Consider the following 25,659-nt stretch of genomic DNA (forward strand, 5'->3'; position numbering starts at 1 on the left):
GGTAAAAACTAATTTAAATTCACCAGTTGTATGTACTTGAGTTTACTTAACATTTGGGAGAAAACAACAGAAATTGCAATTTTGATGAACAATTCCATCACAATAGCTCTTCTTGTTACGGACTTTGACCATTTAGAAGTTTCATAGTTTTCGTCTTGTTTATTGCACATCATTTGAATCCCCTTTAATAGGGCTGGGGCAGGGCAAAAATGACCATTGTCACTACTTTTGTTTGCTGAATAAAGCATGGATCTTTTTCACATTCATTTATCTTGCACCAAAACAAACTGGTCCAGAAATACTGGCTCCTGCCCCTCTTCTGAGAGAGTGACATCACGTTCTTAAATCTGAAAGCAGCCCGTGCCAAAGTACTTGTGATTTCTCAGGAGTGGATTATGTCATATTTGCAAACGAACTTAGAGACAGGTTTATGCAGGCAACGAAGCCGTGGGGGAGAAACTGTTTAGCAGATTAGAAACTTAACAGCTGTGGGCTACTGGGATCGAAACGCGCCAGGCCCTGAGCAACCGTCTCTAACAATCACATTCTTAACTAAACAAACCCGTTGTAGTAAATATCACTTTGTTTGGGACCCAAGCACAATTCTTGAAAGCCATTTGTCCCCAAACGTTTTACTTAAACCTTGATGATACGTTTTTGAAAAGCACAGTATACATGCGTTTCCAATGACATCACGCATAGTTCCGGCGGCCATTTTGAATACCGAAGTAGAATTATGCAGTACTGCAACATGTAACAATATCTCTAAACAGGATGAAAATGAAAGACAACTGATTGACAGAGGCATTTTTTATGTACTCGTAATCATTGCTTAAGAAGATAACAGTTAAAACACGACCCCAGAGATATTCGTTTATGTGATATAACCAGGAGATGTGGCACAGATGTAGCAGCGCAGGATTTACTAAAGACCTGCTTCACTCTGAAGACTAACTTAACACATCAAAGAGGAAACAGAAAACCTTTCTCTATGATTTTTACAGTTTGTCATGTCAACAGAGTCTGAGTCAGTATTTAAGCTGCTCAAGATATTAGCATGCTACCGGTTAGCAACTGTCATCAACTGTCAATGGCTTCACACAATAAACACATGTGTGGCCACAGTAACAGCTCGGCTCTGACCTCTTTCACATGTTGTATCCAAGGCTCAGGGCTTTCTCTTGGAGAGGTCAGAGCTGAGCTGTTGAGGCTAAATGCTAACCAGTAGCATGCTAATGTCTTGAGCACTTCACTGTGCACATAAATGTGCATCTCTGGGGCCGTGTTTTTACTGTTATCTCCTTGAGCAATGATTACAAGTACATAAAAATGCGTCTGTCAATCAGTTTTCATTTTCATCTTGAGTAGAGATATTGTTACATGTTGTAGTACTGCATAATGCTACTTCGGTATTCAAAATGGCCAGCATAACAACAAAAGTCACATGACTGAAAGACATGTATACATTAGATTCATTATCCTCACTTGGACTAATTGGGAGCCCAGATAACAACTATTCTATGCAGCTCTTCCCACAGATAAGTAAGTAAGTTAAGTCAACTTTTGTCATTATCTTACCTGTAGTAAGTCGTCACTCAGTACTTCCGTTTTTTCTGCCCTGAAAAACACAGAAAAATGTGCCAAAGTCAAATGAGGGGATGACTTTCATTATGCAACACGTGGCTCTGGGAACAGTAGGAACAGATGTTAAAACCTGTCCTTCACTCAGACAGATCAGAGCGATAAAGCTCAAAGCCGGTTTTGACAGTTCGAGTCAAATCAAAGCCAACTGAAGATGACGGGAAAGCAAAGCGAGGAAGATGTCTGTACACTTTGTAGTACAGTTATTTTGGAATTTTGAATGTAATATAAACAGCTCAAGGGACGCTAAGTGGCAGAGTTAGCTCTCCTATGTCTCACCCATCGATCTCTGGAGGAATAAAAAGCAAAAGCAAACTGCATGCATGCCCTGATGAAGGAGCTAAACAAGGTCAGAATGCATCGGCTTAGTCAGCGTGCCTTGGACCACTTCTTTTTGCATAAATCAATTGACAAAATTAATTTCACAGTGAATCATATCTGGCTCTGCAGTATCGGCTGCCTTCAGGGTTGCCTTCATGTCAGAGCATACATTGTAGTTGAAATGTGGTTAATATCTCTGTTCAGAGTCTTCAAAGGAATGGAAGTAAAAGTGATATTTTTTCCACTATAGAATGAAAGAGTCATGGCATCATTCATAAAAGCATGTGACTTTCAGACACAAACCAGACAAAAACATATTTGCAGATGTTTGATGAAAATCACCAATAGAGTTATATAGGCTCCTGCATCCATCTTAACAACTTAACCCCCACCTGAACCAAACACATTTTCTTCAGTTTGGCTTTACCCAAATCTAAAAGCTTCTTGAAAAAAGCGTCAAAATAGCGACACAAATGAGAGGAAAACGAGGATGAAAATACAACAAAAAAAGTGACAATGGAGCGACAAAAACACAATAAAAAAGGGATAAAAACACAATTAGAAAGTGATGAAAAAGCAACAAAAGAGCGACAAAAACGTGCCAGATAAGCAACAACAACACAATAAAATGTGACAAAAACGTGACAAAAACACTAGCAAAGAAGAGAAGAAAACACAACAATAAAGAAACAAAAACATAATAATAAAGAGACAAAAACACGACAAAAGAGACAAAAAAAACATGGGACAAAAATGCAATACAATATAATATAATATAAACAATATAATAAGTACAAAGAAGAGCCGCGGAGAGTCACTGGTAACATCTAACACAATAAAGTCCATATGTAGACAATAACTCCAGTGCCTTATTTAACTCTTTTCATGATTTTTGGCCTGTAGACTTCACAGGACAGCAGAGAGGGGAAAGGGGGTAAGGAGAGGGGAGAGAGACCCAGCAAATAGAGAGATGGGACTCGAACCATTCCTTTAAAAATCTCCATTGATTTATCAATATAGAATGTGTCCCTTTTCCCAGAACACCTAGTTTTCATGACGCAATGTTTCCTTTCCTCAGGCCCGGATAAGCGCCACGGCCTGCAGCCCTCAAACAAGTTCCTCTCTATGCTCCTCTTAGACTTGTAAATCCATTGCATTTGCATTTCTATGCTCAGGAACACATTTTAAACATTTACAGAAAGTACAGGCTATTTATAGAGTCAAACGGCAAGTTCCATTATGCAATATAAGACAGACACTGTGTTTTAAAAGACTGCAGAGCTCTCACTTCCCCACTGTCCATAAATGTTAAGTTTATCATTTGCTGCGGGCCATGTTTGGTTATATAAACCCTATAATATCGACTGAATCACTGCTAGACCTTAAGGCTGGGATCTGCTGAGGAGGGACGGCAGTAAATGCGATGTAAAAGGACACGGACGCCTGGAGCAAAGGAGATCGACAAGACAAACAAAATCAATGCAGATATTACAGCAGCCCTGTTTACAAGCTTATGAAAGGCTATTGGAAAAACAGATGAAAGTTACAATTATGCAGACCTGCGTTTTATGACAGCCTGTTAAACTAAGGAGGTGCTTTAAAAGGATAAGCTCTCGTACTTACAATACTTTGAACTTAAGTGAGAGCGACTGTAAAGATGCCACTTCATGCTCCGCACTCTTCACATACCACAGATGTTACCTGAGTTTACAACACGCTGCAAGATCGCTTCAGTGTCAGGATTCAGGATATGAATGAGACCTATGCAAACCACATTTTTCACGAGCCACAAGCCATACATGCATTGTCTTCAGAGAGTTACCCCTGCGGCAGGTGATAAGGCGCATAGTAGGTGTTAAAGAACAGGCATTGTACACAGTCTTTTGGGATTACAATCTGTCCTATATCTGTCAATCTTAATTTATGACCCACATTACACTAAACTTGTCATTTAAATATTTCTGCCTCTGTGTTTTCACCTCTCACAATGGACTTTAAAGTGCACATTATTAAGGACAGGCCAAAAAAAACAAATTCAAACGGCTTTTATTTATATGGTTCATATAATAGCTGTGCTGCATAAAGTCAAAGATTCTCTATCGCATTGAAGTGTGGGGTAGTGCTGACAAAACATACATGAATCCAATTTTTCTTTTTGCGTCGCCAGTTGACGTGGATACAGAGACCCAACTAATCTTATATCCATACATGTAATGAATTAGTAGAGTAGAACCTTCTAAAAAACATGTATGAAGCTCATCTGGAAATGAAAAACAATTTGCAAAACAGATTCACCAAGAGAAAAAGTAGATATGAACTAAAAGGTACTGAGGTTTTTTACGGTTGTAATGGAAGGATGTAGGGCTGGGCGATATTTGTCAATGAGATATGGAATTAGACCATATCGTATATATCGGGATATTTCAAATTCAGATAAGCTATTATGTTCACAAAAAACAGGTCATCTCTTATTCTAGAACTGAGCACTTTATTTGTTATCTCTTTATACATAAATGCTGCCCTATTATATTTTCTAGGCAATTTTTTTTAAGATCCTTCTTTTATTTTAAATGTGCACCTTACAGAGCTTTGTTATACAGTGTTTAAGTTTACATTTTATATTGACTTTTCAATAAAACTACTTGTATTTGACTTTGACTTAGTTCATTTCCCAGCTCTCACTTTGCTGTAAAAATATCGGGATATATAATGTATATCGATATTCAACCAAAATGTATCGGGATATGACTTTTGGTCCACATCGCCCGGCCCGAGAAGGATGTATCTCAATGAAAGTCGGTCTGTGGAACAGTCTTCATTGTAAAAATGAAAACTTCTAAGTCCATTTATGTGTTTAAGAGGTGTGTCAAATTATCAATGTTACAGAAATATGACACTGCGGAGTAGCAGATAATGTCTTGAAGGAAAAAAAGAGACGGCTCAAATGAACTGGAACTGTAAATGATTTTGTGTTGATGGGGCCAGACATTATAAATTTCTACTTCTTTCTGCTCCTTTTCACTAATGTTAAATGTTGTTGTTGCATTTGTTTTTAAATGAATGAAATAAATAATAAAATGAAATGGTTTAAGAATGTAGACCAGACATTAAATAAACCTCTGCTTAAAAAAAAGTTTCTGTTTCACTCCTCCAAAACCTGTTACTACCACAGGAGGATGAAGGAAAATTCATTCACACTGCAAAATAAATAAATCAAAGTTTGAAGAGAGTTGTGCAGCATTTGGGATCATTCATACAATCTTAGAATCAGATAGAAAATACATGCAAAACTTCCCGATTGCACATTACTTCGACGAATAGAAAAACACCTTAAGGCGAGCCGCCCGAAAACACAATGTCAGCGCTTTTTGCCAACAATAAACAATGGAGGCACTGAGTCGCAGCAGACGCCTTATCCACAATCACCTCAGTATGCAAATAAAGGTGTGAGAGCAGTGCTAACTTGAATCCTGCAATACTGGAAAAAAATTAAACCTCATGTGAACCTACACCGCCATCACTTAAAATACATCTGTGGAACAACTTCATAGTACTTTAGAAATGCACAAATTTAAAGAAGCGATATCCGAGCCTCCAGTGGACATGTAAACAGCTGGATAAAACAAACCAACACAGCCCTGTGGTTAAAACTTACGGAGCCAGACTTTTCCTCCGCGAGGCCCGAGTCCTGCTGATGGTGAGTTTTCTCTTCCACATCCCCCCGGGGAACAGGAGGGAAGCCACCTGTTCTCATGTGGGCTCCCGTACAGTGAAGAGCAAAGCAAAGCAGACGGGAGGGGAAACACACAGACAGAGAGAGAGGAGAGAGGGAAGGAGGAGGAGGAGGAGGAGGAGGAGGAGGGGCTGGTATGAGACCTGACTATCTGGTCCTTTCACTCGACACCCACCAACTCTGCCCACTGGCAAGAATGCAACCGTCAACCCGAGTGCACCAAGACACTTCAAAATCCAGCTGATTTGTTCATGTTAAGTGTGGGAAGGATTATATTGTCTTTTACCTGTTTATCAGTGCCATCAGTGTTCCTGTGACATGACTCATGAGCATTTCTAAAATACTATGAAGTTGTCCCAGAGCAGAGTCACAGATGTATTTGAATGATAGCGTTGTAAGTTCACATGAGGCTTTTTCCCCCCCGAGTATAAGCCAGATTCAAGTTAAAGGGATATTTCAGGATTTTTGACATAGGGCCTCATTTCCTAGTTATCCAGAGTGTTGTTGATTTCTGTGGATATATATATGTATTTTTAATTCATGCAGTCCTTATATTCAAAGAGTTTAGTGGTGCTAGGCTAGTGCATGTCTATGGTAACTAGTAGCCTGCATTAAAAACAGTCTGACCCAAGCACAGTGCACCTGAGGCAAATCACTTATAACACAAGACTACCGATATAAATGTCTGTGTTGACTGAATAATTTTTAAAATATAACCATTTTGCATTTAAAAGAACTTACATTTGAGCAGCATCAGCTTCCTGGTTGTAAGCTAAGCAGCGGCGGAGTGATCTGCTCGGTTACCGGATCTACAGTAGTTTGTTTACCTGCGGCCGGCATTACTACACGTGGAATTCACAAAGGAGCTCTCTATAAATCAGATATGGCAATGTTTGCAGGACTACTCCATGATTTTGAAGAGGTTTTTAATGCAGGCTACTAGTTACTATAGACATGCGCTAGCCTAGCACTAAACTCTTCAAATATAAGGACTACATGAATTAAAAATATTTATTATACGGCTCTTCACAACGTAAGTAGAAGCTCCGTTGATTTGAATGGGATTTCCCAACGTTCTACCGGTCATTATTTTCTGATAAAGGACCTCTGAAAAAAATAATGACCGCTGCCCATGGCAACGGAGTTCGTGCTTTCATATCACTCCGCGCGTACGTAGTAGCGACACTATCTCTGTCCCCGTCACTGAGAGAGAAGTTGGGGGAATTGCTCGTGAAGTTAGCGTGAGTCTGACTTTCAATTTACCCAAAGATTCACCACCATTCCTCCAACTGCGCCTTCAGCTAAGCAGCTAGGCTAGCTGCTAGCCTTGCTGCTTCTAGCCTAGCCAAACGCTGCAGCGCAACGCGCAAACTTTTGGGAACTATTTGTCGCGGATGTCATTAAATAAACCTTTCGGCCTTCATAAAAGCGTACGAAGTTTATGTTGTGTGTGTTCAGTTGGCAAATGGCCGTATAATAAGCGGGATAATGTATAGAACGCTGGTCATTATCGGGAAAATAAGTACCGACAGGGCGAACCGGACCCCGACGCGAAGCGGAGGGGTCTTGTTTCGCCCTGAAGATATATACATATATATATCCCCAGAAATCAACAACACTCTAGGAAATGAGGCCATATGTCAAATATCCCGAAAATATCCCTTTAACACTGCTTTCATACTTCTGTAAGTTAATTAGTTTATTTACTGTGGCCACTCAAGCTTGACTGTAAATACTGTTTAAGTGGCGCTAGCCCGCAGTTAGCTTTGCCCGTTAGCCTGTTAGCATCTTCTTTGTGATTCCATTAGTGTGTATTGCGCCTCGGACCCGGTGCAAATAAAGTTGCAAGGGTAGTTTTCTGGCCAGAGACACCAGGAGATGAAAGCACTTGTATTACCCCCAGAGGGACTACAAAAAGGATTTATTAAGGTAAACACGTTACTTAGTTCTGCTTTTTCCTAGATTTTGTCAATTCTAAATCTAAGCCACCAGGATACTACACAAACTTAAGATATCTTCAAATTAACAACCTCCTCGTACTGAAATACCCCGATGGTCAGAATCAGGTTTTTATAATGAACTGAAAAGCAAAAGTCTGGATTGTGTCTTCCCCCCATTGCAGTTGTTCTCAGTGACTTCAACAAGAGTCCGGATTTCACGGCTCGCTGACTGTAGCTGTGGAGGCAAAGTCTCTAATGAGCAGGTTCACATTAGTCGACAACACGACTTCACAAACAGAGCCCGACACGTGTTTACTCTCCCTGTGAATGAACAATAAATGCAAAGCAGACCAGCTATCCCTCCCTCTAATATTGACTTTACCTCAAGGTACCGGTAATACTCCATAACATCAGCATAATATTCAAATGCAGGGAGAAATTGTGATGTGTGCGAAGTACCCCGCAGGAGGTAAAGCAGTGCTACTCCATTATTCATGTACAGTAGATGGGAGGATGGCGAAAAGGCCCAGCACCTGACTTTATTTGTGTGGAGTAAATTCCTTTTTGGTCCTTTAGGTGTGAATAAAGCCAGATATTTGTGCAGTAAAAAAAAAGACAGCTGAGTGCAGTTTGCATCCTATTATGAGTGTGAAGCAAACCTTAAGGAGAATACACTATGTCAGATTTTGAAGCCAAAGGACCAAGACTTTTTTTCCCCTCAAAATCTCAAAAAAGCCCCAAAAATGAGGATGAAAATACAACAAAGAAGCAACAAAACAATGACAAAAACATGACTAAAAAGTTGTTTTAAAAAGCCAAAAAAGAGCCAAAGAAAGTGACAAAAATGAAACAAAGACATGGCTAAAAAGTGACAAAAACACAAAAAAGGACAGAAAAAGGCGATGAAGAAAGCAACAAAAAAACTACGAAAACCAGACCAAAACCTGACATAGACGCAATGAAAAAGTCTTTCAAATGAAGCGTAACTCTAGAGAAAGACATACTATTACTATACAGAACTAATGAACAAGACAGGACCTAATCTTCAATGTTCCAGTGTTTTGTCAAAAGGAAGTTGCTGTGTGTTGCTCAATTGTTGTTCATTTTTTCGAAATATACTATATATAGTATATACGATGAAATAGTTGACAACTATTGTAGTAATCGATGAATCGTTTTTTAGTAAGCACAGACTCAGTTAGACCAAAAATTACATGAAAACGTTTTATTTTTGATGGAAATCTTTGTTTTTCAAGTTAATGTCTGTAGTGTTTTGTACATGGAACTTTTCATAAATATCTGTCTGTGTCTCATCCAATCAGAAAGCAGAATTAACACTAAGAGCCTCCAAAAACACACACTTTAAGTTTACTCCATCATCACGTCTTCAAGCATGTGGTAAAAAAAAAAAAAAAATCATACATAGCCAAGCGATTAATCATAAAAATAATTGGTAGATTAATCGATTACCACATTAATCGTTGGTTGCAGAGCTAGTCATATAGAACCATAAAACCATAAAATATTCCTTTTCCTTTCATTTCATTTCTTTTACATTTATATCATTTGCTCAAGGTTTTTCTTATTTTTTTCCCCCATTTATTTTTGTGTGTTTCAATTTTCAGTTTTTGCACTATTTTCCTAATTTTTCCACATATTTTCCCCCCAATTTTTCTATAATTTCTCTATTTTCCCCCCAATTTCCCCCCCAAATGATTCAAACATTTTTTTATTTATTTTTTCCAAATTTACCCTAATTTTTCCACTTCATTTTCACAATTTTTCCCCTTTTTTGTGTTTCACTTTTGTTTCTTTTACGTTGTGATGACCAACAGCATCAAAACATCTTTTCGGTTCCTGCTTTCCCAGTAGCTAAACCTTTTATCTCGATACCAGACTGGTATTGTTTAACGGTGCCCAGCCCTCCTCATGAAAATGCTGCTGCCTCACAGGGAAGTTTCCCATTCATCAAAAAGGGGTTACAACCTACAGCTTTAGGAAAAAAAAAGACAACAAAACAAAATTATATTCTTGCAACCCTGGCTGTAACTTCACTGATCGGTTTCAGTCATGGTTTTGAGGCACAAGATGGAGCACATTACACATTACAAGATACAACATAAAAAGATGTTGCGATGACTCAGAGGAAAGTTGTTTCATTCCTGATCCGCTCCAAACACGAACCGCGTCAGCGCCTCTAAACTCACAGCCAGTTCCTCTCTGCTCCTTCACTGCAGCGCCAGCGTTTGTCGTCATTCGGGATTCCCACCGGAGCACAGGAAGTGGGTGTGACCAGTGAGCAACTCAAGAGGAGCAGGAGAGGGAGGGAGAGGGCACGGACAGAAATAAATGGCACTGGGCCTCGCATTAATTCGGTTGATAAATCTTTGAGAGCGATTTCCAAAAGGGAGGAAGAATTAGACAGTGGGTGTATAATGGCTTAAGTCCCAGATATTTCTTCATAGTTGGTTAGAAATATTTTAAAAAGGGCAGGCACACTCTGAAATGCATGGGAGCGCTGATGCATGGCCACCTTTCAGTGGTGATGAAAGGTCCAATTCTTTTTACATTTATATTCAAGCCATGCTCTTTATTTCAGTAATATACATTTGGAATAACAAATCATTTGTAATGAAAAAGGTCATAAGCTAAAAGGAGAATTTGCACAATAGCATCCCTGTGTTATCCTGTCAGTGTCAATGTAAATACACATAAAGTCACATAAAGTCATGATCAGGATCAGGAGGTTTGATCACTCTACTCTTTCATGTAAGAATCAAAAGGAACTATTCAGACACTTGATCATAAAACTATATTTATAGACTAAGAATACAGACACTCTTTATGCCTGACAGATTTTATGGAGCCAGTTGTGGTGAGAACATTTGAAAATGCCCACAATGTCCTACAATGCTTGCAGGGGTACATTACTGACACTAACATGATGTGGACGTCCAGCACAAACTACAGAGGCATAAAACAGATCTGATTCTGACGCAATCACATCACACTAAGCTCAGGTAAGAACATATCTCAGTCTGGAAAAACGATGGCCTGTTCCTTTAAACAAAAATCTGAAGTTCAGCGAAAAGCATAAAGATTACAATACAGTGAGATAGTACCTAAACAGGTATAAGAATTCATTTCTCCCCATTTCGGTGGATCTCCTGAACTTGGGCCAAAGAGCAGAGCGGTGATTGTATTGAATGGCATAATAATAATGAATGCGTCGGTTTTATATAGCGCTTTTCTGGACACTCAAAGACGCTTTACATTGCATTATTCATTCACTCCATACCCGGTGGTGGTAAGCTACTATTGTAGCCACAGCTGCCCTGGGATAGACTGACGGAAGCGAGGCAACCAGTCTGCGCCATCGGCCCCTCCGACCACCACCAACCACTCACTCACACACTTCATTCGCCAGGCTTCCTGTTACTTAACGGTCTCCCATCCAAGCACCGACCAGGCCCTTCCCTGCTTAGCTTCCAAGGTCTGACGGGATTGGGCATCGCAAAGGCGGTATGACCACATGTATTTAACATTATGTCATTGTATTTGTTTTGTGTATCCAAGATAAATTTCCTTCGGGGGGAAAAAACATTCAAAGGAAGACCTCAGTGACCTCAGTGACTATTGCATCACCAAATATTGAGATAATGCTAATTTAGCGATACATGTCAAATCAGAAACAATGAATGTCAGAGATGAACACATTTTCACAACTGTCTGAATTTATATTTTAAAGTAAATCATCATAAATTCATTCTACACCACTCCTGTCAACAAAGCCCGATAGAACTGTCCTCCTTCCACTGCATGACGGGCTCAACAGCGTCCATTAAATCTGATTTTTAACAAAAGTATCACAACATGACAAAACTAGCCTTCGCAGACTGCTAAAAGTGACATCTTTTTCTTCATATTCTTCCTATTTTTCTGAACCTGGCTGTGTCCTCTCGTCAGGAGCTCCAATCAGTGCAGCCACACTCCTCCAGCCGTCTGTCTGCAGGAGATGAGAGAGACCTCCCTTTTGTCTGCTCTAATATATTCATTAAATGTTGGCAGACTGGACGTTTTATTGGAAGAAGCGGCAGGAAAGCAATGAATAGATATGTCATGCAATATTCCTTAAGCCGAGCGGATACAGCGCTGTATGCACGGGTGAGATATAACAATGGCATCTAAAAACTTAATTGATATCCATGGGGGAAATGTGTAAAAATAGATGTAAAAGAACAGCAAAAATATTGAAGGTGGAAAGATGGTGAGGAATCTCAGCCCCAAACAATCACACAGGCGCAGTAACAACTCAAACATAACAATAATAAACTTGTCCCTTTGTGGGTGTGCAGTAAACAATGACACTCATTTAGGTGCTGTCGCTGTATGTTCACAGTAAAACCTCTACAGGCTCTTCATCAAGCTTTATATCTAGTCTTTAGGCCTGTTATGATAATACTATATCTAATTGCTGGGTTGCAGGTTCTAGAATATGATGATGTCACCGGACCCAGCGGGGGCAGGAGCCAGTTTTTCCTATTAACAGCATTACACTTTCACAAGTAGCTAAAAAGAAAATGTATGGATTAGAAAAATGATCATTAATATCAGTCAAAATAATTTTTCCTCTATATAGTATAGGCTTTTAGAATGCGTGATGTCATCTGCAACCCAGCAATACTATAAGACACTATCTAACCTCTTAACCCCCGCCTTAACCAAACTCATTTGCTCCAGTCTGGCTTTACCCAAATATGCAAAACTCATATAAACAGATCATTTCCTCGCGTTGTTGCCGCACTGTCGTCTCTTTTCTTTACTTTATATTATTGCCATATCTTTGCCACATTTTTGCCACATCATTGTTTTTTGTCACACTTTTTTCTGTTGCTCTTTTGTGGCTTTTTGGTGCATTTAAGTCACACATTTTTGTCAGTTTTTCAACAAATTTTTCATCACGTTTTTGTCTCTCTTTTGTTGCATTTTTATCCTTGTTTTGGCTCATTTTTTGCCACATTTTCATTTACATATCGGTACAGGCTCTTGAGTATTGTGATTACGTATCTCTTCGGCCCCTGAGTATTGTGATACGTATCGGATTGTGTCAAAAGTGGATCGTCCCAGCCGTAGGGGACAGACCCAACAAAAAATGATAAAGTACTAATGTACAAGAGATCAAATTCAAGGCACGTCTTGTTTCGACACTTATTCTTCATTAGGGCAGTGTCAAATAATGACTTCAGCTTATCCTTAAAATGCTACAGGAAAAAAATATCATCATGAACACGTTTCTTCCAGTTGAGTTATAAAATACCAGTAGAGAATACATGGCATAAATTAAAAGTAAAATTCTAGTCTGGAAATAAACTCCACAAACACTAATAACCTAAAAACAACCTGCCAAGTCTTTAATAACTGTAATTTGCTACTTCCGCCGCGTGGGAAGAGAAATCATTCAAGGGCATTGGAAAATAACACACAGTCCAGGTGAAGCCAGATTACCCAGCATGCCTTCCTTTGCCAAAACCAGGGGGGGGTGGCGGGGGTTGCCATGGCAGCGTGTGACAGAGCGCGGTGGGATGGATCAAACCCTGAAGTGAGGCGGGCGTGCGAAGATGGACGAGGAGAGAAAGTGCTCCCATTGTTTTTAATGGGAGGAGATTGAGGCGCTGCTGGTGGGACGGCGGGCCCATCATTTGTCACAACGGGACCACACACACACACACAAAAAAAAGATCTCTATCGCTGATACTTGCACATAAATATAGAGACATGACGTGGTTTCAAGGTCAACGGAATCACTAAAGTCATAGGCGGAGGGAGGAAGAGAGAGAGTGTAGGGGGTCGGATAAGAACCCAGGAAGATGATTGTAAAAAGTCTCACATGTGGATGAATTATGGGCTTGGGTGTAAAGTTGCCAGCGCAGGGAGAGCAGTGCAGAGGGGCTGATGATTCAATAAAGTGAAATAGGAAAAACTAAAGAAAAATATCGGGGCCTCCATTTTTGGAGGCATAAACTCCTTTGTTTTCCAGTTTATTACATTTTGTGTTAATGTATTTGTCAATCTTAACTCTTCAATTAATGTCCAATGGCATTTGGTTTCTAAACTTTGAACACTGTGACTGTTTTCTTATTACACATTTTAAGATAAACATATTACTTATCATAATTACTTCAGCCCCTGAGTATCGTGATACGTATTGGATCTTGACTTGATTTTTTGCGATACCCTTTACTTTAACGATACTTGGTTTTCGATACCGATTCCCGAACGATACTTTATTCGACACCTATACTAAATTTAGAACATTTAGAACCATGAAACAGATGAATAATGTTAATTTATTCCTTTTCCTTTCATTTAACTACTTTTACATTTTGATCTTGGTCAAAATCTTGGTTGTTTCCTCAATCAGGGGTGAAACGAAAGTGTTTCTTTTCTCCCCCCCCCCCCCCCAATTTTTAACATTATTTTTTTTCCACGTTATTTCTCTTTTTTTTTATTCCCCACATTTTTCACAAATTTCACCTAATTTTTCCACTTATTTTTCCCAATTTTTCTTTTTTTTTTTAACTTGTCTTTAACTTTTTTTTTCTTTTAAATTTGGATGACCTACAGCATCAAAACGTTTATTTTTTCGATACCAGTAGTACCTCAACGTTCTTTTTTGATACCAGGTATTGTTTAACGGTACCCAGCCCTACTCAGCAGTAGAAGAAGAAAAAAACCAAGTGGTCAACAATGTTATATACAAAAGCTCAAAACGTGAATTTGGAAATATATGTCTCCTTTCAAAGTATAACAATGTCCAGGTCAGCGTTTGAACTTGTTATGAATTGTTAGAAAACCTAGTGCTTAATATATACAATCCATTGAGCAAGTTCAAACAAATTGTCTCAGTGAAGGAAATGAAAAGACAACAACGATTTTTAATGAAATGGTGTCTCTACAAAATCAAATTACACAACAGGAAGTAGCTCAGGAAATTTGTGACCCCCGCCCCCCCAAACAAAATACAAAAATGCCATAGAGTAAAAGGTAAGTACAAGAAACTAAGACTACATCTACTATCTGAAATGTATTTGCTTCTTGTCCTGGTTTAGAAGTTCATATAGAGTTTTCTCACTATTATTGGTTTTGAAGTTTTATTTTAAATGTGCACTGTGAAGTGGATCTTTACTTAAAGCATAAATCACAAATGTAACTGTAATTTGCAAGACATGTTTCATCTGAGAAGAGATTTTAAAAACCTCTTCCATCTTTGCCACCATTCAAGCGTATTGTAGCGCCCCTTGTAAACAGGACCCTTCCACTCCCCCACACAACAAAACAAGACACACACAGGGGGGACCTTTTCCAAAAGCCCGGCCAATCAGAATGCGGCTCACACCACGCTGCTGGAACGGTCCAGCCCCGGCCCAACTCTTCAGGGACCTGGCTGCTTCTCTCAAGGAGGCACTAAATCCCCACTGCTTTTCTCAGCCGTGCACAATGAGAAAAAAAAAAAGGCCTGACTCATTCCACATTCATCCGCCGCAGTACCTCAGCCCCGTTGGCCCTCGCGATTGACAAGGCTACAAAACATGAGCACAGCCAGGGAAAACAACACTGCACCAATAAAGATTCACTTTTCACTAGGGGACAAAATGACTCAGGTTTAGACAGAGCGGAGCAGAGGTTATGGGCTGTAAATAGTTCAAAATATAAAAGGAGACGCGTGTTAATATGTATATGTGACATCGAAGTGATCTGAATCTTAAATGGTCCTATAAATATTTGAGTGCGGCTAAAAATATGTCAACTCACACATTGTGATTTTGAAAGAGGTAAGTGCACTAAAGTGAAAACTAATTATTCAAATGGAGCCGGAAATAAAGCCAGATTTGACTTTGGTCTGAATCTATGTAGTTATTGCAAAGTTTGGAAGGATCTCTCTTTGCACTCTTAGAAAGTTTATTATGTAGCCTACGCTGACCCGATATTAGGCATGCACCGATCCGATACTGGCAGCCGATACTGGAAAAAATATATTATGTGTATCGGCTACAAATATCCGATACTGAACCGATACTAGTTTTGGCTCTCAATGCCTTAAAAACACAACTTTTACCACCTAAATCTAAGTGAATATGGACATATCATTTTGGAGCTCAGAACCTGGAGAATCCAATCGCAATTCAATTCAATGCATTTTGATCGCTGCGCAAAATTCTGCAGTTAGCATCAGTATGCTAAAGCTAGCAGGAGCATGCTAATGCTAATAAAAACTAATCCAGGCTGGGACAGAAACTATGATAGCATAGAAATACTTAAAGTAGCCTAATAAAATAAAATTGGCCACTACTGAAGCCAAGTGTTTGTATTTTAGTTGAAGAAATAACTAACATATTTGTAATGTGGTCAGACAATCAGATTTGGATAAATAAACTGGCCCGTCAAATACGGCTATGTGGCTGAGCACCTATAGCTTTGTACAGTGTGAAGTCTGTTTTCTTTGCAACATCAACTACACTCAAGTTATGTTGTTCATAAATTTGATCTGACACAAATAACCTTCATGTCGAGAGGAGCCGGCTGAGGTGGCTCGGGCCTCCTGGTCGCCTCCCTGGGGAGGTGTTCCGGGCTCGTCCCATTGGGAGGAGGCCCCGGGGAAGACCCCGGACACGCTGGAGGGACTATATCTCTGAGCGGGCCTGGGAACGCCTGGGGATCCCCCCAGAACAGCTGGAGGAGGTGTGCCTGGATCAGGAAGTCTGGGCATCTCTGCTCAGACTGCTGCCTCGAAGGGTAAAGCGGAAGAAAATGGATGGACAAATATCAAACATCAAACTTTTCCAGATAAATGTGTTTGTTTGTTTGTTTGTTTGTTTGTTTGTTTGTTTGTTTGTTTGTTTGTTTGTTTGTTTGTTTGTTTGTTTGTTTGTTTGCCAACTCAAGTTTTGGGTTAACCTCTTAACTCCCGCTTTAACCGAGAGCATTTTTTGCTGTTAAGCTTTACCCAAATTTAAATCTTTACATTCTATAGGCCAGAGAAACGCCTCATTTGAAAGCTAAGTCCTACACAACTGATAGTCACTGTTTTTGTCATGTTGTCACCGCTGTTTTGTCATGGCACGATAGCACAGCGGCAACCGCTTTCGCTTCACAGCAAGAAGGTCCCGGGTTCGATTCCCACCTGGATGGGATCTTTCTGTGTGGAGTTTGCATGTTCTCCCCGTGTCTGCGTAGGTTTCCCCTACCACTAAAAACATGTACAATGGGCCAGGATGAATGACGTGTGTGCGTGAATGAATGATGGTGGTCAGAGGGACCGTTGGCGCAGAGAAGTCTCTTTCCCCAGGGGAAACTGTTATTGATGCTTTTCCGGTGCATTGTTGTCACTCTTTTGTTTTTGTCTATTTTTTGTCACTATTTAGTAGGTCTGGGACGAAATATCAGATCAGACTTGGATCGCAATACTTTGTGCTGCAATACCAAGCATCGATACTTTATCAAGTATCGTTTGGAGGCATTTTTATCACACACTTCTGTTTTCCAGTAACTTTCCAGTAACTGCACTTTTCAATCTTACACTTAAGTAAATGTCAAATGGCATTTGTCAAGGTAAACATATTATTCATTATAATAGTATACTGTATCGCAATATGTATTGGATCGGCCCCTGAATATCGTGATATGTATCAGATCGTGACAAAAATGGATCGTCCCAGCCCTACTATTTAGTAGCGTTTTGGAGGAAATGTGCTCATGTGGGGCTTAGGAGGTTAAATTCTTTGTTTGTTTGTTTGTTTGTTTGTTTGTTTGTTTGTTTGTTTGTTCTCATTGCTCCAGTTTTCCCTACCACTACCACTAAAACATGTACAGTAGGGTCTCCTGGTCACATACACTGTAGGTCAAATGAAAATGTGACCTGAAAAGGAAATGATCGAATCGAATTTTTCTTGCCTCTGAATCTCGACAGACAGTGTTTGAATATGTAATGGTTTGGCCTGGGTTTTAAATGACGGATTACTTGAACACCCCGACAGGTGCTCAAGTGAACATCTGCTAAAATGTTAGTACTTGATCTAGACCCAGACCTGCTGTGTTCTTGTAGCCCAGCCAGGACCGCGCCCCACCAACCCACGCCACCCCTCCATCTGCATCACCCAAATCTCCCCACAACACCAGCTGGACTCGAGTCAAAGGAGCACTGAGCCCCAGTCCTGAGTATTTTGGCAAACTCTTCGGCGCTCATTCATTGCGTCTGCTGTTTCTTCCTACTATTATAATTGGCTGCTTACATCTTACATTCTCCCCGCCTTCCTCAAAAACCGTCACTCGCTACAGGGAGACACGCAGAGATTTGGCCAAAAAAAGTTAATTGGAAGCTACAGAAGTGCTGGGACGGGAGCCTAACATCCTGCCAAGTTCTCATCCTCCCCGACAATTACAATGAATGACTAATATGAAAAGAGGAGGGAGAGACAGTGACGCGCAGAAAACGGTGGTTAGAAAAGTGAACAACAAAAAGCTTTTTTAAAAAGTACGAGAAAAACCAGTGGTACAGTGTCCACATAGTATCGTTGCTGTCATTAGTTTTCAAAATAACTATTCGAGAATGAGAAAACTTTATAAATCCCGTGAAGGGCAATTCTTTCCAGCAGCGACCCGGCCACATGTACACAGAACATGCATTTACAGTTACAGTATCTGACACAACAGGTTCATAAAGGTCCAACAGACCAAGTAAACACACAAACTCTTTAAAAAACGTATTGCGGAAGGGATATATGAGTTTGAATATCGATTTGCACGGCTCACAGGGAAATAAAAATGCCGGCCTGAGAGCATTAACCTAAAACATGACGATAGAATGTGCTCCTGATCTAAATCTATGATCTGACCAGCCATTTTAGTGACCCGACTCTTCCAGAGCGAGGTCAGATCACCTCTGTCAGACACACATTAACAATTCTCTTCAAGTTGTGTTTGTCTCTCACAGATAGAAAACCAAACCAACAGATGAAAGAAAAAGAGACTTTCTATGTAGGAGCAGTAGCAGGCTCTAAGAATCCTCCCACTGACTCCAAAGGAGTTAAGTTTGCGCAGTAAATAAACTCTCTGATGACCTTTTTCAGCGATAGCTTCCGTGTTTACATAAAATTTCAATTTGTTGTCAAACACAGTTCCCAAATACTTGTAACTCTCAACGATTTGCACCTCTTTCCGTGTATGTTACTGGCTTTATGCTCACAATTGCTTTCTTCAGAACATGAGCCAATTTCTTCAATACATTTGTAATAATTCACTTGAAAGAATATCCTCTCTTGAATGTGGCCATTGGAGAGAGGATGTTTCTTTTTGTTTGCCAAGGATATTGCACAAAATAATGAAAGTATTTGCGATTTGCACATTTCAAACTATAATATTCCAATCTTGTTTCAATTGCAATTCATTGTGAAAAATCATTATGTGCTGAGTAAATAAAAGTAACCTTTTAGCAATTAGTGGGTTACACATTCAGGTACTTGTGCTTTGTTGCCACAGCACAGTGTAAGTATAAATTATTTTCAGTGTGGCTCATGTGAGAGAGCACAACAGGGAGCAGACAGCAGGCGAGCACCGGGCCATTTACCATCACGCTCACGTTACACTCGCTGTCGACTCCTATTAATGACTACAGCTGTTTCACACAATGGATCTGACTATCAGTGCTGAAATACAGGCGATGTTTGACCAGACCAGATGTGAGGATGTTTACTGAGCCATCGCTTAAAATAAACGTTTGTGTTGCTAAATGATGCTAATGATACTTGAGTTAATTTATGCTCTTGATGGATTTGTTCATCAGCAAGATAAGTGAAAAAATACTGTTTAATTACTTGTGAAAGTTCAGTAACAAATGGCAAGTAAACATCTATTTCAGTGTGTACCAAAAAAGTACACACTCCTCTCGACCACAATGGATTACACAAACCTTCATCAGCTAAATATTCAGGTCAGTAGCATTGAAGGATGGGTCATATGCAGGACACATTTCCCTACTGGGACAATAAAGAAGCTTTCATCATTTACTCTTGAACCATAGACTAAAACAATAGTGAGATAGAGCTACTATATTTGATGAAAAGAAAGTTATTATTTATGAACGGAAGTCAGCGCTAGAGGGAGAAATCCATGCATTCCAGTCAGACATTGTGATCCAAGGAGCAGCATCTTGTGACGCCAAGAAACAGAATCACCCCTGTTTCTTCTTCAAAATGAAAAGTGCAAACTAACCTCCTGCTTGCACATTATGAGGTGACTTTGCAGCTAAAACCACCTGGTGCTCCCCTTTTCAAAGCGAAGACATGTGTGTGGGTGCAACATGTTGTGTCCTTGCGCATCTGGATAATGGCAGCCAAGGGGAACTCCGTCTCTCTCGGCGCACATTGTGTGTGCCAGCTTCAGACCCCACCCACACTCGCACTCGGAGGCACAAAGACACACACCGACATGCAAACCTCCTCGTAATTAACCACGGCGCGCGGGGACCTTTTAGATTTACGAGGCATCTGCACAAGATCCGACTCAATGACCCGTTTGTGATGCGACGGTCGATAACACGTCAATATTTGCATGGGGTGATATATCTGGGCCTGTTAAGAGGAATAACCTGTTTATTGAACGACTCACTGACACAGTATTTGAATATGTGCTATTACACATAAGTAAAGGAACACATGCATCATTCAGACTATCGCTAAAAATAGCAGTCAGCGTCTGCACACTTCAAAATAGAAGGTGCAGACCAAAGCAGCGTTACAGTCTACTTCAGGTCTTTCTTAAACCCAGATTATATATATGAGCTTTCTACTGCTCTGTTTTCTACCACTCCTCTGCGATCTTTAACTCATACATCCATTATTTAACATCACTACAATCTTGATTCAAAGTGACCAGTCTTTGTTAAAGTGGTGAAGCAGTCATCAAACACATGCACATCAGCGCAGAGACAACAGAGGCACAGTCGAGGCACTCCCTTTTACTGTGTTGTTGGTTGGCAACAACAAACTGTGGTTTTATATCCACAGCTGATGGAAAACAGCACATGAAACACACGGCATGTCACAGAAATGGACAAAGTCATATTCATAGCTTATGCCCCAACATCAGATGACATTGTCCTTTTGTGCTCTTTTTCCCCAGCCAAATGCAGTATCCTCAAAAATACATAACTACTGCTTCATGCACAATATGTATCACAGATTCAGAAAACAAACTTTAGAAATATCTGCTTGTATTTCATCAACATAATGTCAACAACTGTCAACAATTGTTTTGTTATTGTGAATGATAGCATCAAGCAGCTTACTTGTTTCTATTTAAAGCAGTACTAAGTAACTCTTCCCCCTAAAGGCCATAAGCGCAACTGCAGGTGTAGTAGCAAGTTACGATTTTTTAATTTATTAATTGTCTTGGAGAGTAGACAGGAAAGGCGAAGGGAGAGAGGGTTACTGTGCATCCAATTATACAATAGAAATATTTTTTTTCACTCAAACGTGGCTGTAAATACTGTTTAAAGTGACGTTAGCCCGCAGTTAGCTTTGCCCGTTAGCATGTTAGCTTCTTCTTCGTGATTACATTAGTGTGTATTGCTTTCTCCGCACCGGGGGCAGTCAAGTTGCAAACATGGTTTTCTGGCCAGAGACACCAGGGGGAGATGAAAGACCCTCCAATCATCCAATAAACACTTGTATTACCCCCACAGGGACTACGGAAAGGATTTATTAAGGTAAATAAGTTACTTAGTACTGCTTTAAGTAAGTCATTCCCCTACAGGCCATAAGTTGCGTTTTTTACATTAATTTCCACTCAAACTCGACTGTAAACACTGCTAAAGTGGCGCTAGCTTATTCTTTGTGATTCGTGTGTCTTGGTTGCTCCGACCCGGAGGCAGGAGAGTTGCAAGGGTGGTTTTCTGGACAAAGGGAGAGAGGGATATTGTACATAATTTATTTCACTCAAACTTGGCTGTAAATACTGTTTAAGTGGTGCTAGCCCGCAGTTAGCTTTGCCCGTTAGCCTGTTAGCTTCTTCTTCGTGGTTCCATTAGTGTGTCTTGGTTGCTCTGACCCGGAGGCAGGGGAGTTGAAAGGGTGGTTTTCTGGCCAGAGATGCCGGGGGAGATGAAAGACCCCCCAATCATCCCATTAACACTCGTATTACCCCCAGAGAGACTACCGAAAGGATTTATTAAGGTAAACACGTTACTTAGAGCTGCTTTAATATTACAAAATGGCACAAATAATTGGACAATTTAAAGGCCATGTGTGCTGCTGTACTATCATTTTGTTAAGAAAAACTGCCCCAGAAACAAGAGTCGTCAATAGAGCAAAGTGAGCATTAGTATTCCTGTGACAGCTTCACCAGTTCACCCCCATTTCATCAGCTAATGAAGGAGATTTTGTACATTAAAGTCCGAGGGCATCGTCATTTCGAGTTTCACCTTGATCCGCCATCATGAAAAAAAAAATCTGGAGGGTCGAACATTTTGTGCTCTCATATCAGAAGTGTCGTGGGGGTAATCACGACTTTACTGTTGCACAGGAACATAGAAATCACAGCACGATGCGCCCATCTCCACACTTCAACACATCCCCTCTCCTTAAGGAATCCCTCAAAGTAATTGCTGTGTTTTTCTCTCGTCACATGAAGCCACCGTTTGCCTGCGGCTCATCTCTCGCTCCTCCGGGCTTCCTCTGGACCTGTTACAGCGTCTCACGCAAAGACCTAATAACCAGGAACCATTAAAAACCAGGAGGAGAGTTACAGGAGTCTCTACAGAGATCTCACCGCTTCACTGCTTCAAGAGACACAGTCCTCCTTGGGAAATTACAATGAGTTTATGGTTGCTAATACACAGACCGATGCAAACTCATTTAGTAAAATTGTCTAACTCAGCTATTTGTGACAAATCAATGAACAACAAACATGTCTCTTTATCATTGGTCAAAGCAGTAGGTTAGGTATGAGATCTGGGATGGACTAGCATTTATTAGGTCTATGGACTTGTCTGAATGTAGTAGACCCATTGTTCCCCTGTTCCCTAAAAGCTACAGGTGCGAGTAATAATATCAGGACTGGGGGAATATTGGGACTTCATGAATGCAAGGTTCCTAGGGCTGAACGATTTAGCCAAAAATCAAGGTAGCACTTTATAATAACTACACATTGTTTAGCCTTTATAATATCCAAAACATTCAGAAACATAAGCCTCCTAAACTGACCACAAACAACTCTTTACTCTTTACAAGCAGCACTGCTCACCCTCATCTCTGTGAAGGCAGAGACGTGTGAATCCAGAGGTGAGGGAGTTTCTGTGATCATCAGAGAGTGTAGCATCGAGGGAATGGAGTGATTAGCGCTGCGGCTAACGCAATGCTAACGGAGAAAAAAAGCAGGTCCGGTGGCAGTCAAGTTGCAAATGGTTTTCTGGCCAGAGACACCAGGGGGAGATGAAAGACCCCCCAATCGTCCCATTAAGACTTGTATTACCCCCAGAGGGACTACGAAAAGGATTTATTAAGGTAAACAAGTTACTAGGTACTGCTTTAACTAGACTGAAGAAAACAAAAGCATGCGGCGGAGCGGACGTCGCTGCCATCTCTCGCCGCTCCATTCACTCCTATGGGCCATCAGCTGCATGGGTCAAAATCGTGTGCCTCTGCGATATGTCACATTAAATTTACAAATGCGATTAATCGTTCAGTCCTAAAGGTGCCTATGGTTCAGAGGTTCATTGATGCACAGCAGTTCCAAATAGAGATGGGTAAAGTGAAAATAAATTAAGACTATTTGCCATTTTATACATTCATATTTTGAGAGGTAGCCAGAGTAAAGGATAGGATTCGTTCAACACTTCTATTGTGTTATGTTTTAATGCCTACAATTGTTTCAACTGAGCTTTTGCATATTAAATATCCAAGACAAGCATCAATGCCAACAATGCCCAACAATGTACAGCCTATCCATAGAAAAAGGATCGAGGCTGACAGCGGGGCATATTCTCCATGCAAATCTCATCGGAGTGGCATTAGCGTGGCAGATTTACACAGATATGCATCTACGGGCCGTGTTTATGAATGAGAAAAGGTCAGTGAGGCGTAAAGAAGAGGATTCAACTGAACATAACTCTACTTCCATGTTGCATCTGACTCGTTCTGTTTTCAAAATGTCAGCTGCGATTTGCTCTCCAGATGCCTTCAGAGCAGCAGAGAGCCTCGGGCGGTGCACTGCATAATGCGCCCGTTTCTCATCATATACACATTCATTTTATCACTGGAAAGACATGAGGAAAAGGCAGTGTTAACGCTATAGAGGAGGATGGTGTTCTGCAGCTCAGCACAAAGCATAAGCAGAGGTTCAAAGTGTACATGTCAGGCATAATTGTGGCTCATAAACCATGCTTTTGGGCGCCTCAGCTTTGATTTGATTTCATGTTTTATTATTTAAATTAATGTGTGTATGTTTGACGGGTAAAGATTGCTCTTCTTTAGGGATCTCATTAGTTGCTTGGAGCACCCTCTTCTGGATGCTTGGGGAATAAAAAACATATAAACTAAGTACAAGACACCATTTTTAGTGAACTGCACTCAAACAAATTGTTGGCACCGTGATAAATACAGTTTGAGTGCAGAATGGCTCAGAAGGTGATGGTTTATGGATGGTTTAATCCCAGATTCCACATCTTCCGCCTGTTCGATTAGCTCCACTCCTCTCCAGACCGCCTCCAAATGAACTCACAATCCACCACCTCCGTCCCGATCCACTCCGCCGGGCTTCAGGTCCCCGAGGAGCTCAAAGACAGCAGTGCAAAGAGTTTGTGAAATAAAACTCCTAATAAAATAAATTACTATTTAGGAGCAGACGAGCTGTAAACTCCTGTCACAGACCAGATCTCCTTGAAGCAGCCCCCACTTGTCTTTTTCCAACTGCGTGCGAAGGACAAAGTGGCAAAGAGAAAAGCAATAAAGGCTTAATCGGGTCATGTGATTGTTTTTGTCCTCAAGTGATAACAAACACCAACAGAGTGGAAATACTGGGGTTATATTGTGTAAAATAGTGACATTTGTGTTCAACTGAAGTCAGCAGAGGACGTTTACGGGATTTATCTAATCACGAAACAACATCCAGGAGGAGGAAGATTTTCAGGTCCATATAAAGAAAAGATGGCAGTATAGGCTTGGGAACAGAGTGTAACAATCAGGCGTCTCCACATGAGCTGAGAGGTGCACCTGCTCAACAACTAGAACCATATGCAGCTTCGCAACAGGAAGACTACAAAAGAAGGCTGTTGAAATCCTGCTGGAGACACCGTTGCATACAGTAAGTAACACCCATCATAAATCTGAACATTTTGGAAGCACTTTTATCACAAAGCAGCGGATGAAGGTTAAACATTGCAGAAGATGTAAAAGCCCCACATGAACAAATCTAATATCAGCTGAATGGTGTAATAAACGGAAAACATTTACTCTTTATGTTGCCGCTGGGTGCCATGTCGGTGGTTATGTACATAAAACGACATACTAAAGCTTCCGAATCTCTCTCAGATGTATCCTTTGAGCATTTGAGCTTCATAACATGCGTTTGCCGTATGCAGTGTCAAGGCAACAGAAAGAAAAGATTGATATAGAACAAGCCCGCAAGGTCGACTAAAGGAGCGGTCTTCTGCGCCCAGACTACAAATGGGGACTGTCTAGTACAAATAAATGCAATGAATGTTTTTGTTACTCTGCTGGCTGAAATTAGCTTTGGGTATAAAGATGTGTAGAGATGTGTAGAGACTGTTCAAGGTCCACACACCAACGTATTGTTTTCACACATCGTGCTTCTATTACTCATAGAAATGAAGAGTGAAGAAAAACACCAGCCTGTATTGTATAGAATTGAGTAAAAATAAATCATAGGGTGACCACATTACATTTTCAGATCAGTAAGGACCAATGTTGGGCAAGTTACCTTAAAATTGTAATACATTCTATATTAATACCA

The 25,659-nt window shown here is 40.4% G+C and overlaps 1 protein-coding gene and 1 long non-coding RNA gene across 5 annotated transcripts in view; one reads left to right on the top strand and one right to left on the bottom strand.

The window, feature by feature from the left end:
- LOC306978484 overlaps nt 1-15,776 on the top strand; it is a 71,351-nt gene extending 55,575 nt beyond the window's left edge. The window contains exon 3 of the long non-coding RNA XR_013793898.1: nt 15,766-15,776. This is a non-coding gene — a long non-coding RNA (uncharacterized lncRNA). The remainder of the gene's footprint in view (nt 1-15,765) is intronic.
- LOC306978475 (rho GTPase-activating protein 44-like) overlaps nt 1-25,659 on the bottom strand; it is an 84,163-nt gene that overhangs the window by 34,121 nt on the left and 24,383 nt on the right. For all 4 annotated transcript variants that reach the window (XM_079577011.1, XM_079577010.1, XM_079577013.1 and 1 more), the window contains exon 2: nt 1,579-1,618. In XM_079577011.1, the coding sequence (XP_079433137.1) occupies nt 1,579-1,618 (40 nt within the window). The remainder of the gene's footprint in view (nt 1-1,578; nt 1,619-25,659) is intronic.

Source organism: Gobius niger (genome assembly GCF_951799975.1).
Source record: "Gobius niger genome assembly, chromosome: 19".
Classification (NCBI taxonomy): domain Eukaryota; kingdom Metazoa; phylum Chordata; class Actinopteri; order Gobiiformes; family Gobiidae; genus Gobius; species Gobius niger.